The following is a 14,252-nucleotide window of genomic DNA, read 5'->3' as shown; positions in this document are numbered from 1 at the left end:
TGTCATTTTTATATTACAGAAGTGCCCAGAAGCCCCACAGTGAAATCACGGCCCCACTGTGCAAGGGGCCCTTGGTAAAAGCCAGCCCCAGACTCAATGAGCATACCATTTAAATGGCCAAACCAGGAATTATTTTACTAAGAGGGAGCTGGGTATTAAATAGACTTCTCAAGTCCCAGCCCTTTTCACTAGTAAGTACCGAGCATCTCCCAAAATATTCCCACGCCGTCAGCTCATACAAGAGCTTTATTCAAAGAAAGCACAAAGCACGCAGCTAAAAGATATTCACTTACAGTTTATTTTTGCCTGAAATTATTTCACATCTCTTTGTACACAGCTACAGAACAGGAGTAGTAAACCATCGGTAAAAGCAATAGTGCTAAGGAAAAAAGTTGGCATAATTTTTCTTCTTTTTTCTTCTTGCACTGTATTTTCATACAGTTTGGGACTTGAGGGGAAAAAAATCTGGCACACTACATGAGTTAAGACTTAAACCAATTGTTTCATTTTGTTTTGTTTTGTTTTTTTTTTAAAAAAATTTTGGGCAGAGGCTATCTACTAGCAACAAAGTAAAAAACAAAAACCTCAAACAAAAACAAAACAAAAAAGCTTGGCTTCCACTGAATAAGATTAAATATATATATATTCATATATAAAAAAAATTATATTGGCTGTATGTTAATCTCGAGGTGCTGAAGAATAAAAGAACGGTGATAAGCCAAGAGAGAAAATTAACCAAAAAAAGATGCCGCTCTGTACAAAGGCTCATTATGAAAAACAAATCCAACAGTATATTTATAAAACAAACCACAATTAAAAAAAAAATCATTTTCTAAGCAATTGTGGAGAAGGGTTTGGAAATAAGTAGTGGTCACATTTACAGATAGGGCAGAACTATCAAATCAGGGACAATGTTATTTTCTCAGTCTCCCAAGGGGGACATGCAAAACAATGCGTGCATGATGAAAAAGGGAAGGGAAGAGGGCGGGAGAGGGAAAAGAATAGGCTTGTGGACCGGGGGGCAGGAGAACTTGAGCTTGAAATATTGGACGTAAACAGAAAACAACCGAGGCGACTCGTGAAATCTACAAAGTTTTGTAAATATCCCATTGGTAAAACAAACAATCCGGGTTCCCTACCTCCCAAACCCCTACACCTGACAGGATCTAAAAAGAACTAGAGAAAGATTTCTGTCTTTCCAGAAGGAGATTTATGCTTTGTAGGCATCTCTTTGCCTCTCCCACCCCAGCTCCCTATGCCCTCTTTTATACATGTATTTTTTTTCCTTCTGACTAGATGATGTCTGAGGCATTTTGAAATCAGAAATGCAACAGGGTGAATGCTCCGACAGAGAGAGGTTATAATACAGTATGCATTACTAAAAGGCAATTCATCAAGGAGGGCTTTCCTTTTAAAAAATAATAACAACAACAACAAGACAGCAAACTAGTTTATACAGTACTATACGCAAAAAAGGGTAAAAGAATTAACAATTCATAAATAAAAGACAGGTCCCAGACCTGTAATTTGTGAACCATTTTCTTAAATAGGTGCATTATGTAAATCTTATGTACAACAAAATTACTTTGCATAACAACTGCAAGGACACCGGGAGAGGTGCAACTCATGTGGGGTTTTGTTTTTTCTTCTCTTGGTACTTTGCGGTTGGCTTTCCTGGAGCCAAAATGATGGAGATGGAGCTCCTAATGGACAACCCCCAGGCAAAGAAACCCAATTAATATCAAGAAATGGCTGTGTTCTTTGTTTTTTCTCCACATGTTGTAAAACACAATAGCAAAGTAAATCCACAAAGGGTGTTTTTCCTCTTGCTGCTACAAAGTCTTTTTTGTTTTTTCAATTTAAGTTATGTTGATTTTGAAATTATGAAGCTGAAAGAATCAGGCAGGGTCTGGGCGCGCTCAGTTCCCCCTCCCCCACACAAAGCGACTCCTCTATCTCACAACCACAACTCCTAGAATCGAAGTCCCAGAACTCACTGCTCTACAGCCAAAAGGTGTTTTCTGGGATTTGGTTTCGTTTTAAAAATCTTTTTCTTCTTGCCAGAAGCTAAAAGAGAGAGACAGAGAGAGACAGAGAGAGTTCACCATGCTTCAGTGTAGCGAACATCTACTTCTTTCAGGTTGGGTAATTTAGCCTGTGTGGAAGAGGGAAAAGATTAATTAGAATGAATGATAAGGCTGCAGGACTTGAAAGAAGTTTTGCATCAAGCCGGCACTGCAAGGACGGGCATATGGGATGAACCAAAATAGTCACCCCAAAAAGGCATGTTGACTGATACTGCAAACACACAGATGGGCCTCTAATGCAGGCAGGAGGAGCCTTGTTCAATACAGAGTTAAGTACTTTCTGTGTAAGAGCTTGAAGCACCAGGGACTTTCTCCAGAAGAAATGAGCCAGTCAAGTTCAGAGGCACATGGGACCTGGTTCTGGTCTTAAGACTCTCCAGGATAAACCAGAAATGACTATTCAGTCAGTGGGTTTACACTGGTGCAAAGTCAGGATTAGGTCCCTGCTCTTTACTTCCTATGGTGCCAAGCAGCAAAAAGTGGTTTCTGTAAAACCCTTTGAATAGCAACTCAGAACGCTGCAGTCACATAACACCCAGCTACCCCAGCCCTCTCTTTCCTCAGCCCCCTGCACTGTATCAAAGCCTAATTCTTCTCCACTCAATGTATTATAAAGATCCCAGAAAATATTAATAACTTTTGGCTTCATCCTGATTTTCTGAATTACTTGTAAAAGGGAATGGCATAGAACTCTATACCTCTGACTTATTCAGATGTAAATTAGATCATATTTAGGTTCTTTGTACTATTACTTATCAACTGCGTTTCCAAGCCCTCTTTCTATAATGGTACAACTGTCCAAAACCAAACACATTTAATTAGATTAGGGCACTACCAAGCTGTTGAAGTTCATGGGAAGAATATTTACCTCAAAGCTAGATTTATGCACACATGTATTTTGATGTGAGGGAGACACTGCCAGCAGATAATTTTTCAGTGGGGAAATAACGATTCTAGTGAGTGATAATTTATCTTCTGGTTGAATCTGTCCGTGTGTATGTTCAAGCATGTTTGTTTGGTGGGGTTGAGGCCAGAGTGGAGAGGAAATGTCATCCCTGCTATACTGGCTTGTATGTTTAATACTCATCGAAACCAGGAGAATGGTAGAAACATGCTCGGAGGTCTGGACAGTTTTTCTTGACAAACACACAATCAAGGACAAGCTATATGCTGCAGAATCGTTTCCCTTTGAGAAAAGCACTGCGTTTTTGGCTTGTTCAATCTGCTGTAATTGGTGACGCTCTGTACATAGAAAGTGTCGCTGTTTGCCCTGTACAGTCACTTTCGTGGGCTGCTTGTGTGGTCTTTTGATGCAGCATCAGAGCAGAGGAGAACCAAATAAGGAAAATGTGAGTTCAAAACCACAGAAAATGTTGTGGGGGGGAAGAAGCCCAGGGCAAGTGCAGGACCAGATAATATCTTCTATAATTTTTTTTTTTTTTTTTTTTTTAAACACACTTGATTTCAGGAAGACAGCCCTGAGTTTAAATAATCATAATTCTGTGTGTAAAGGACACACAACTAATCATTTGCTTAGGAAAGTACCTCATACAAGTGCAACTGTGTTAATGCCAATGCAAATGACCTATTCATATGCATGTGCTTACAAATGAAGTTCCTGAAACATGCTACCAGCCTGGCAGAGCTCTCGCTCCAGGGAGCGATCAAGGACATGCGTTTGCAATGAATCTCAAATGCCAGCTAAACGTAAAGTTTCAGGACTTGTCTTGAGTTTGAAATTCAGCGCAGGTGCGTGACCTCTTTGAGCAGCCTGAGTCAATCTCCGAATGTATCAGTCAGTGAAATGCAGAATTTCACTTTGAGTATTTGGGTTTGCAAAGCGAGACTCTGGGCATATGACTCACTTAGGACCCAAGTAAAGAAAAAGTCCACACAGTCATCGGCGGTTTTTACATTTCAGATGCTCCCTAGATGATAGCCCCTCCCCTGATGCTGCATTCACCTATATTATTTTCATTCCACATTGGCTGCAAAGTCACCATAACAATGCTGAGCAACAGACACGGCTCATAACCACCGCAGGGGCTGCGCAGGTGTCTCTATGTAAAGCAGACTCCTACTCAAGAAGGCACCTCAGAATACATATTGGAATTGTTGATCAAGTCATAGCCCCTTCATGTCCCGATTAAACAAGCCTGTGTTGATTTGAATCCTGCTAACACTGCACGCACAGCTTTGGAATAGTCAATCAGATTCTGTTGTGACAACCATCCAATAAATCATTAGTGAGGTTGGCATGAGAGCTGCTGGCAGTAGGAAAAGTCAACTTTTGCTCATTTAATCAGCAGATTGGATGTGGAACCTAATACAGAGTCAGTAAACACAGAACCTGTGTGCAATTTCTGTGGTCAAGTTTCACCAGAATGAACCCCATCCTCTCCCTGTCCAGACAAAAAAACACAATATGGCTACACAATATGCCGTATGTGATGTAAACCATAGTCTGTCAGACTCTGCTTGTAGATGCTTCATTCAACCAGACAAACAGATATCTGAACTTTGCCTTGGACTCCCAAATCTACTATTTCTCCACTGCTGTGGAACTACAGAACATCACCTTCTTCAAGCAAGACTACCGTGCTAATTGGCCAAGGATGGGGACCAAAAACACTACCGTATTCTTCCCCTGCTTTAAGCGACTATTTTCATTTACAGAATGCAGTTAAAAAACAGTCACGGTTTTACCTATTCAGCTGGGGCTGAATCTGTTTCTTTCCCAGATTTGAGCAAAAATATTGTGTGCCCAAAAGCTTGTTGAACTTCTCTCCCAACCACTGTTGGCCTAGTAAAAGATATCACCAGACAATTCTTGCGTGTTCCCTGGACCATCCCAGCTACACCACTACAACTCTCCTATCATCCATCTAAGCAGAAGACTGTATGACACTTCTGTGGTCTAAGGCTGGCTACAGAACATCCTATTTTCTTTGCATGATGTATCACCACATGACACTGGCAGTATTCACTGGAAACTTCTCAGCTCTTAAAACACAACTTATGAACTGAAATACCTTGAGATCTTCATAAGTGTCTGCTGAAAGCTTGGTGCTGTTCATATTTAGACTACACAGGCTTTTCATAGCTGAAAAAGAAAACATATTTATGGGTATGGTGCAGACCTGTAACATTTCAAAAGTTCATGCATCAAATCATGTACATCCAAAAAGTTTTGATATAAGAACAGGTCTCAGTATCAGGCTGCATGAAGCACATAACAGCAGATGAAGGAATCAGCATTTTGACCCCACCTCAAGGAAACATCCCTATTCCAGAAGAGCCCTCAACTTTAAGCCTGGGCATAACTTCCATTGACTTCTAGGAATTCAAACATTCCTGAATTGAATGCCTTCCATGCCTAAGACCATGGATTGCCTGTACGGCATTCTGAATGATGTCAGTCCTCACTGTGCTGGCGCTCACACTATGCAGAAAAGGTGTGCTGATCTCTTCTTTTTCCTGTCTACCTGCACTCTGGGCTCTCCTATCTGGCTGGGAGGTTCCTCCTCCTGGTTCTATTAACCTTTGTTCTTCTTTTTACCTCTAATATTTATAAATAAAAAGATCAGGGGTCTCACCTGCCAAAATGTAGGAACAGTATAATACAGGCAATACTAACCTCCCTTGCAATTGGCTAATCTCCCCAATTGACTTGTAGTGGTTTTTTTCTACACACCAACTTGTGCCCCAAGATGTCCCCACATATCCACAGTAAGGAACATAAAAGAAGCCATACAGCTCTGAAACAGTTGGATCAGACCACAAGATGGGAATGAATTACATCAATATTACTACAAGAGGAGGAGGACCCAGGCTGGGATGACCAACTGAATGCCTGTTCCAAGAGTTCAGGTGGTTCACATCCAGGTCTGGTTTTCTGCACCTGGAGCTGACTTTCACCACTAAATCTGGACATATTTTCCCCCTTGGAGGACATTTTAGTGTGGAGGAGACCCTGGACTCTCTCTAGCCACTGCTGCAAAGTTTTTGTGGCAGCACTGCAGTCCTTCTGTTTGAGCCCGTATGCGTTCCCCCTCTAGTCTATTTTGAACACTTACAACTAAGTGCCAGCAGTCCGGCATCTGTGACGGGAGTCTCGCACAGGTTGAGCACTTGCAGCATGGTGAGGTGTTCAGAGAGAAGCCGCAAACCTGCATCTCCAAACTGTGGGGCGCAAGCAAGCTCAGTTAGAAAACACGCACAACATCTTTCAGCAAGTAATTCTGCTGGGATGAGGGAATGTTTGGAGCAAGGGCTGTACCCAAAACTTCAATACCACACCCCAGATTAATCATCCTCTCACATGACAGAACGAAGGATGAAATGCTATTCTCCATGTTTCAGAGATGGCAAACAGAGAGTAAGTGGCTGGTCCAAGGTCACAACCAATTTTCTAGCCAGAGCCACAACTCACCATCTTTCCTCCCACTGGCTTGTCTCCTTGGAATTTAGCCCTTACCTGGGAGCGTTCCCACAAAGCCCGTGTAAAATGGGTAAACAGTCTCAGCCCAGCTCTCAACCCCATCATAGAAAAAAAATCAACACAGCTTGCACCGATTAGCTGCTTTGGTGAAAAGAACAATGACCCGCTAATTGTCTTACTGATCCATTTAACTTTATAAACTAAGAGGAACCATAACTGCTTCAAAATCAAAAGCTAAATGATGCAATAGCTGTTCTCAATAAAAACGGAATAATTTTAACAAAAAAAAAAAGGGAGCATTTTCTTCTAAAAACTGAACTCCTCATTTTGAGCAAGAAACAGCTCCAGAAACCACAAATCAAAACATTTGCAAATTTGGGTGAAACTTTTTCTATAATGTTGAATGTGCCATTTCCCCCTGCACACAAAATCTGTGGGTTGCAAAACTATTTGGAACAAAATAGCAAAATAATTCTAAGAAACTGAAGACAAGGATTCTTGGGGCCATGCTGGGAAATAATCCCACTATGACAGGTGGTAATAATGTTAGGAAAAATAAGTCTACTCAAGCAAACGTAGGGGCAAAAATAGGGCTTAAGAGCTCTTCTGATTAATTTCTGAATAGTTTTTCAATAATTTTTTCCTCTTTTAGCTTACAAAATAACCAAAAGCAGATTACAGAGTCCTCATATTTGGGTTTTCTTCTTATTTTTTTTAATACTGGATTTATCAGAATTTGCTGGTGATTCACTACAGTTGCCTTGAATATTATATGCGGCCTGGATTGCTGAAATTGTGATTGGTCAGATAAGGAAAATAAATGATTCAAAGAACTTAACTGGATGAAAGCAGAAGTACATCCAGGACAGAGCAACAATCCACTTCAAAATGTGGTTTCAGCAAAATCAAACTGAACCACTCAACTGTCTACAAGTCACAATCACTAAAGAGGTGTGACATAACAACAGCAAATCCATTTCAGCATTCAAGAAAATATTTGCAGAGCTTTCCAATGCAGCACTTAGCCTGCAGGATGAAAAAGTGCCTTCTATAAAGAAAATGGCCCCCCGATCAAGTAAAACTATAAAACAGCGTGTAAAACTAGGTTGAAGGCAAATGCACTCTACGCAGGCCTCTTCACATGTGCTCCAGCTGACGTAACCTGCAATTTCGGAATTAGTCAGTGTCAGTTCCTTCTTTGTGCCTCTGTCTGCAAAGCACATACCTGAGTTGACCACAGGTTCAGCTGCTTGAGTGAAGGCAGTTTGATGAGGTGCTCAGCGCAGGCACTCGTTACATTGGTAAAGGCCAGGCTGAGGTTTTCCAGATTTCCAAAGGATCCCGAGCTCAGTAGGCGGGCAAGGTCTGCATCCTGAAAGCAAATAGCATGTTGCTTAAGGCAGGTAAGCCTGCAAGCATCTGCATAGCATCACCAGTCCTGTTAACCAGCAAGAGTTGCACAACTAAGCCACTTGTTTACAGTAAGAAAGCGTGGCACAGAAAGGTTTCTGTTTGCCTGGCAAACAGCTAAATGCTTGTGGTGGGATTGCCTCATGCATCCTGGAAACATGGGGCTAGAAGACGCAGAATCTTCTGACCATACATACGATTATGAACAATGCGGGATTCGTTGTCAGAGTGAACCCAGATTACCCATTTACCGCCCGCCTCCCATTTCAGCTTTGAGATTCAAATGACGCTCCGGTCAATGAACTCACTTCAGTGGATGCAGCCTGTCCACCGACTGTGTAGCTGACTAACTATGATAGCCAGTTTCAAACTAATATGTAAGAACCAGAACTAGACTAGATGTTTGCTTCAGTTTTCTGTAAAATTCTCTCAAATTGGATTCTGCCATAAATTTCAGATATGGGCACTAGTATAAACCTGGCAACTTGATGCTCACATTGGCTTTGCAAACCACCCTGCAGAGCTAAGAGTGGAAGTCTGCCCTCCCTGTGGAGCCCCTGGTTCTGTCAACAAGTCGGTGAAACACCCGACCACTCCCCCTTTTGAAACTGCTGAAGCTGTCGCGTCAGTTCCTCCTTGTGTACTGGACTGACACATCTTTGCACTTACTATTCAGATGAACTTACTGTGGATTTGGATGGCAGTGTTAACCGCGTGGGGCCACCTTTTCTTTGCTGTAACAACAAAACATGATTTGGTTATCCGGGCTGTTGTTCCACAGATGAGACCTCATCCAGTGCAGGGCCAGAGAAAACCCTACCCAACTTCCTAAGCTTCTTGTCAATCCTCCCACCAGCTTGCCCAGTTTTTTTTTGCATTATTTAAACTTTTCCTGAGTTTCCTAAGCAATGGGACAAAGACAGGCTTGCTGCTGCTGAGGGCAGTCCTTTACTCAACCAGTTGGTGTTCACTGGTGTAATGCAGAATGACATTCAATCTGGGTTTAATAAGGCACCATGCAGTCAGTCTCACCCTAAATGAAATACTCCTGGGGAGTTGTGTTAGGAGTATGAACAGGGATAGAGCCCTTATTTTATTTTATGTAAGTCACAGTTAATCCAGGCTTGTTCTGTTCCAGGACATGAGGGGTGGGGAAGAGAGAGGGGTATATATACACATGTGCAATGGGAGGTAGGCTGTGAAACAGATCCCCCTTGAATTTGTCAATCTCACCCTTCTTCAGGAAGTTTGAAATGTGGAACTCATTAGCCAGCTTTATTTAAACCCACAATCTCAAAAACTCACCAGACTATTTAATGTAGCCCCAGCCCTATCTGAGGCTTGAAAGGTGCCCAAAAGCTGCATCTTGAAAGAAAATGATGTGGATGCCAAAGCACTGAGGAATGCCAGGCTGTCTGGGCACCCACAAGTCACCCTTATGTAAAAGGGTAACAGGAAGTGACAAACTGAATATAGTTAAATTCTACCATTGATCTTTACACTGATCCTTAACGGGTTTTGAATATCATTCAGGAGTATTATATGTGATCAAACACATGAATAAATATCACACAACAGACACATGTACAGTAAAATCCTCCGATTACAGTTCCCATCCTGTTGTTCATCCGGAATTTCACACCCTGGTTGCCTTTCCTTTGTACCTCCATTTCTGGAGAGTCCAGACCGCTATGTGCTATGACAATATTGCGTGCAGGGCAACATACCAGTTCTTTTAACTCCCTCTGCCTGTCACACAGCTGTTCATACATTCTCTTTCCCACGTCCGTACTTTCCAGGGTAGAGATGATCTGGAGTTGTGTGTCATTGTTGTCAATGATGTTGTATTCCAGCATCAAACAAAGAATCTAGCAACACAATGAAAGAGAAGAACATTCAGATTGGAGCTTTGTGTTTAATTTCTTCTGAAAACTTTGATGGTAGTGAATGCCCCAAACTAGCTACAACAGCCATCAATGGAATCTGACAGTCAGTGTTAGGCAAATCAGACTAGATAATCTAATGATCTATTCTGACCCTAAAATGCATTAACTTTAGCTAAAGAATGACTTTCAATCCCTGAAATCGTGCCCATCTAGCCTGTTCCTCAGTGGCTGTTCCCTTCAGCCATTCATTTCCTCACTAGCACTGCTTTATAATTATTTAATTAGTTCTCCCTCCACCTTTTTACTGATTTTTTTTGGTGTTAAAAATAATCTGTTTTAAACTATTAAATTCAAGCTTGAAAAGTTATGAAGTATCTTCATCAAGACTCATGTGGCACAGTATACCCCCTTATCACTGGAAGGGAATAAAATATAGGGAGTTAATGTGATTGAAAGTAAATGAAATAAGATGATAAAACAAATAAAATCCCTGCTACCTGCCAATTCACCCTGTATTTCCTCTTAAACCAAACCACATGGTACCATTTCCAAAGAAGCCTTCTCTAACAGGCACCCACAGCACTAACAGTGCAAGAAAAACAATCCATGCACTGGCTGTGTACACTGGGGCACATAAATGTAGATGTGAACATGAATGGTTTTACCAGGATGCTGTTTGCACCAATGCAGTTTCAAATGTTCTTTAAGAACATGTGAGCCATACTTTCCATTTCCTAATGGTGGATGGAGATTTGGGCTAGATCTGTATATATCTAAGTCATGAAGGACATCCAAATGTCCTTAAAAAGTTGTGTTCTGTCCTGCAGCCTGTATTTCAGCCTCTCTCACACTACTGAACTAGACAGCAGCATGATTTGTTTTGACATGCAGGAGGGGTATCAGATAGCTAGAGTCTGAGAGTGACACAGTCCATTCATTTCTCATGATGCCTGGCATCTCCCTTTGAAACCCCAGCCCTAGCATTGTGTTAATCCTGCCCCATCAGCTGCAAGACCAAAATTCCTCCTGGTTACTGTGGCTGTTACAGTCTTCCTCCCCCCTCCTATAATGAGCGTCAGATCTGTTTTACAGGGCAGCGGAGGAGGATACATAGAACAAAGAGCTAATGATGGACAGTTCGGCCTGGTTATTTCTATTTCTCTGAGTAAGCAGTCACCTAATCTGCAGTGTCATGAGAGGAGTTTGAGAGACTATTAAAACTCATCAATCCTCCTGCCCTTCTCTATTTATTTCATGAGAGCAGGAGGAGGGAGAAGGCAGCTTAGAAAAACTGTATCACAGTGATGGGTCTCAGCAATTCCTCAGATAAGATAAAGCCTCCCTGACAAGAAAAAAACAGAGGGACATCTTTCCAGATTGTGCCTAGGCTAACCAGGAGTAATTCAAGCGTGACACTAAAGGTAAAGGATCACTTAAGGCAAACAATGGACAATCTGATGGTGTTGCCTCCCTTCCCTGCCCTTTCCCCACAGCCAATGCAATCCCGGCCATTCCTTAGTTCAAACCCACTGAATGTCTACAGTTAAGAAAACAACTCCCCACCATTCACGTATCTCATGCAGAACAACAATATTCCATGGTAACCACATAATCGAGAAAAACATAACTTCCCCCACTATTGTTTCGCTTGACTATGCAATAGCTAAACTTGGCTAAATGCTTCTGTAATTCCATTAGCTCTTGGTTAGGGAAGGGCAGTAAAGAATTCAGACAACATACGTCCCTCCCAAAACATATCTGGATTGTTACACCAGGCATTACCTCTACCATGGTCTGGTTGCCCCTCAGAGCCAGCAGCATGCAGGGACCAAGTTTGTTTTCAGCCAGCGAAAGCAGGAACTTTTTTGTTTTATAACAGGACCCCATTAAAATGTGAACCTGTATGAGGAGGAGAGATGAAGACTGTTGAATGGTGCTGCCAAACAGTCAAACCAGCATGGGCAACTTTGCCACAAGCCCCAGGAAAATGCAATCACAACCTGCAGAGCTTGTAATACTTAGACAGCTTTATTGTGGGCAGTGGTCCTTTGTCAATATATGGATGACAAAGCCGAAGGGATAATACAGGAGGAGCCTTCCGTTTTCCCCATGACATCAGTCAAATCTTCCTTCAACAATGCTGCCACTAGACTGAGCCCTGTTCTAGAAGAATCATCAAAAAGTTCAGAAGAGCAGCTCGAATGCAGGTTTTTGTGCTCATTCCTAACTGAGCTTCTCTTTAGGTAGTTCAGATTATGTTGGGTTGTGCTATGATCAGGCTACTGGATGGCTGTATAGAAAATAACGACTTTTGGTTACTGCTACTGATCTGCCAGGATTTGAACACCTGACCTAAAAGGTGACAAGCAGCAGCACCACCTGACCCAGCAAACAAGGGGTGAACCTACAGAAGTGGCCAATTGTGACGGGGAGACAGCAGTGCCTTGAGAAAGACAGGTTTCCACAAAGTACTGAGCTGTACTACAACCTGGGGAGTTTCCCTATACCTGACTATTCAGGTGACACATTTTGCTTTCTTCTCCTTAGGTTTTCCCCCGGAAGAAAAGATGTCACTGGTCCCTCGTTCATTTTTAATCATCCCAATTTCCATATTCTACGACCAATCTCAAACCTCTTGGGAACATCATGGAATAGCCCACCATAAGTGTACAAATGGTTGGAGTGCAAAGCCACCTGGACAATTCAATCATAATCTAGCCTCTCCTAACAGAGAACAGCAATGCTTTCCCTCTAATTACAAATCTTTTGGAATTGACTGTGGGAGAATCCATGATTTTTAGCTCATGGCTATTGCACATACAATGCTCATGGCTATTTCACTAGAAATAACCCAACAGCCCACTCCTGAAAGAGCCACATGAAGGAGTTCTCAATTTCTGATGAGCTGTGCAGACACTGGGCAGAGCATGTACTTGGAGCCCTGGAGCCAGCAGCAATGCTGTTGCACAGCAGCTACATCATTTACATACCCTTTACAGCGTGGGTTTGTTAAGAGCAGAGGCACTCGAGTCTGTGCGTATGTGTGTGAAAATTCAAAGAACACTATGGAGTAGTTGGGGAGGAAAAAAAAAAAGACAGACTCTACACATGGTGCAGCATTTTGTGGCTTCAGATGTTTTAGAGGAAAGCCATGTTATGAACTGCACCCTGAGTTTCATTAAGTGCAATATACCTGCTTGAGTTAAAAAGCTGCTGAAGCTTCATGGAAAACAGTCCTACTGTAGAAGATGATTCTGGGTATGGAGGTGATCATATGCTACTGTATTATTTTTCTTCCTTCATTACATTATTAGCAAGGACTTTCCTTGAACACAATATCTCTGTTTCCTAAGCGTCCATCTGCTCATGTTGCCTTTTTAAAAGGAGACATCCAAGCCAAAAAGATCTCACTTCCATACAAATGTCCTTGTCATTTTTTCTAAAGAATGAAGCTAGTACTGACACGGAGGTTAGCATACAAACCATCTCTAAACAGGATGTTTTTCAAGCTTTGCAGTTAGTCGTTAGTAGTTCTTTAAGTATTTATCAACATCCTTGCAAAGAGTACAGATTACTGCATATTAAGGTATAATTAGCAGCATTGGGCTGTCTTGTGAAAACCAACTCCTTGTGCTTGTAAACACCATGAAATCACACTGCTTTCTCAAGAGGAGTGAATTCGTTTAAGTTTTTTTTTTTTTTTTTTTTAAATAAATTAAGGGGGCTGAGATTGGCCAGAACTGTTCATAAAGAGAAGAAACTGAACTGTATTTGACCACAATTCTATTCCTCAAATATCTGACCAGCTCAATTTTCAGTAACTGTATAGTTAGAGGCATACAGATATTTTATATGGCCCAGGGGTAACATTTTTTAAAAGGTTTGGGAATCTAGATTCTGTTGCAAGTCAATTCACTGTAGCATTAACAAATGTCAGAAAACGCTTGATGTTACTTTTACTTCACCTTGGGGAACTGAGGCATAGTGCAATTCATAGAATTTGGTCAAGGTCATCCGGGAAGTATGTGCCTGAACTTGGAACTGAACTCTGGTCTCTTGCATCCACTACCCTAACTCCAAGGCCATCCTTCCCCTCTTAGTTACAAGAAAGGGCAGCAAAGCAAGGTTCTCATCACAATTCTCAATTGAAAGGAAACATGAAAGCAGGGAAACCCGCAAGAAATGCCAAGTTTCTGTGTATTTTACTATTGTTTTAAATGTTTCAGTTTGGTTTGAAATCCTGTGCTAAATTATAATCCTGAGGCTGAAAACACCAGTACTGGGTGTCAAGAGCAGGCTCCCTCAGCTGACTGTTTTCTCAATCGTCAGATCGCTGGGATAATATACAGTAAAACACTCGCTAGATAATTACTATGCAATACCAGGAAAGGGGCCAAATTTTCAAAACCAAGCATGTGTGGTTAGTCA

General features: G+C 41.7%; 1 protein-coding gene across 4 annotated transcripts in view; it reads right to left on the bottom strand.

Moving 5' to 3' along the window:
- Positions 1–275: 275 nt before the first annotated feature.
- CMIP (c-Maf inducing protein) overlaps positions 276–14,252 on the bottom strand; it is a 168,555-nt gene continuing 154,578 nt past the window's right edge. For all 4 annotated transcript variants that reach the window (XM_019488221.2, XM_059713898.1, XM_059713899.1 and 1 more), the window contains exons 15-21: positions 11,607–11,723; positions 9,666–9,806; positions 8,625–8,672; positions 7,754–7,900; positions 6,164–6,269; positions 5,120–5,190; positions 276–2,155 (exon numbers count right to left, since the gene is read on the bottom strand). In XM_019488221.2, coding sequence (XP_019343766.1) covers positions 2,102–2,155; positions 5,120–5,190; positions 6,164–6,269; positions 7,754–7,900; positions 8,625–8,672; positions 9,666–9,806; positions 11,607–11,723 — 684 coding nt within the window. In that variant the 3' untranslated portion in view covers positions 276–2,101. The remainder of the gene's footprint in view (positions 2,156–5,119; positions 5,191–6,163; positions 6,270–7,753; positions 7,901–8,624; positions 8,673–9,665; positions 9,807–11,606; positions 11,724–14,252) is intronic.

Source organism: Alligator mississippiensis, chromosome 10 (assembly GCF_030867095.1).
Source record: "Alligator mississippiensis isolate rAllMis1 chromosome 10, rAllMis1, whole genome shotgun sequence".
NCBI lineage: Eukaryota > Metazoa > Chordata > Crocodylia > Alligatoridae > Alligator > Alligator mississippiensis.
Note: the sequence above shows the minus strand (reverse complement) of the source record. Positions and strands in the feature narration are given on the sequence as shown.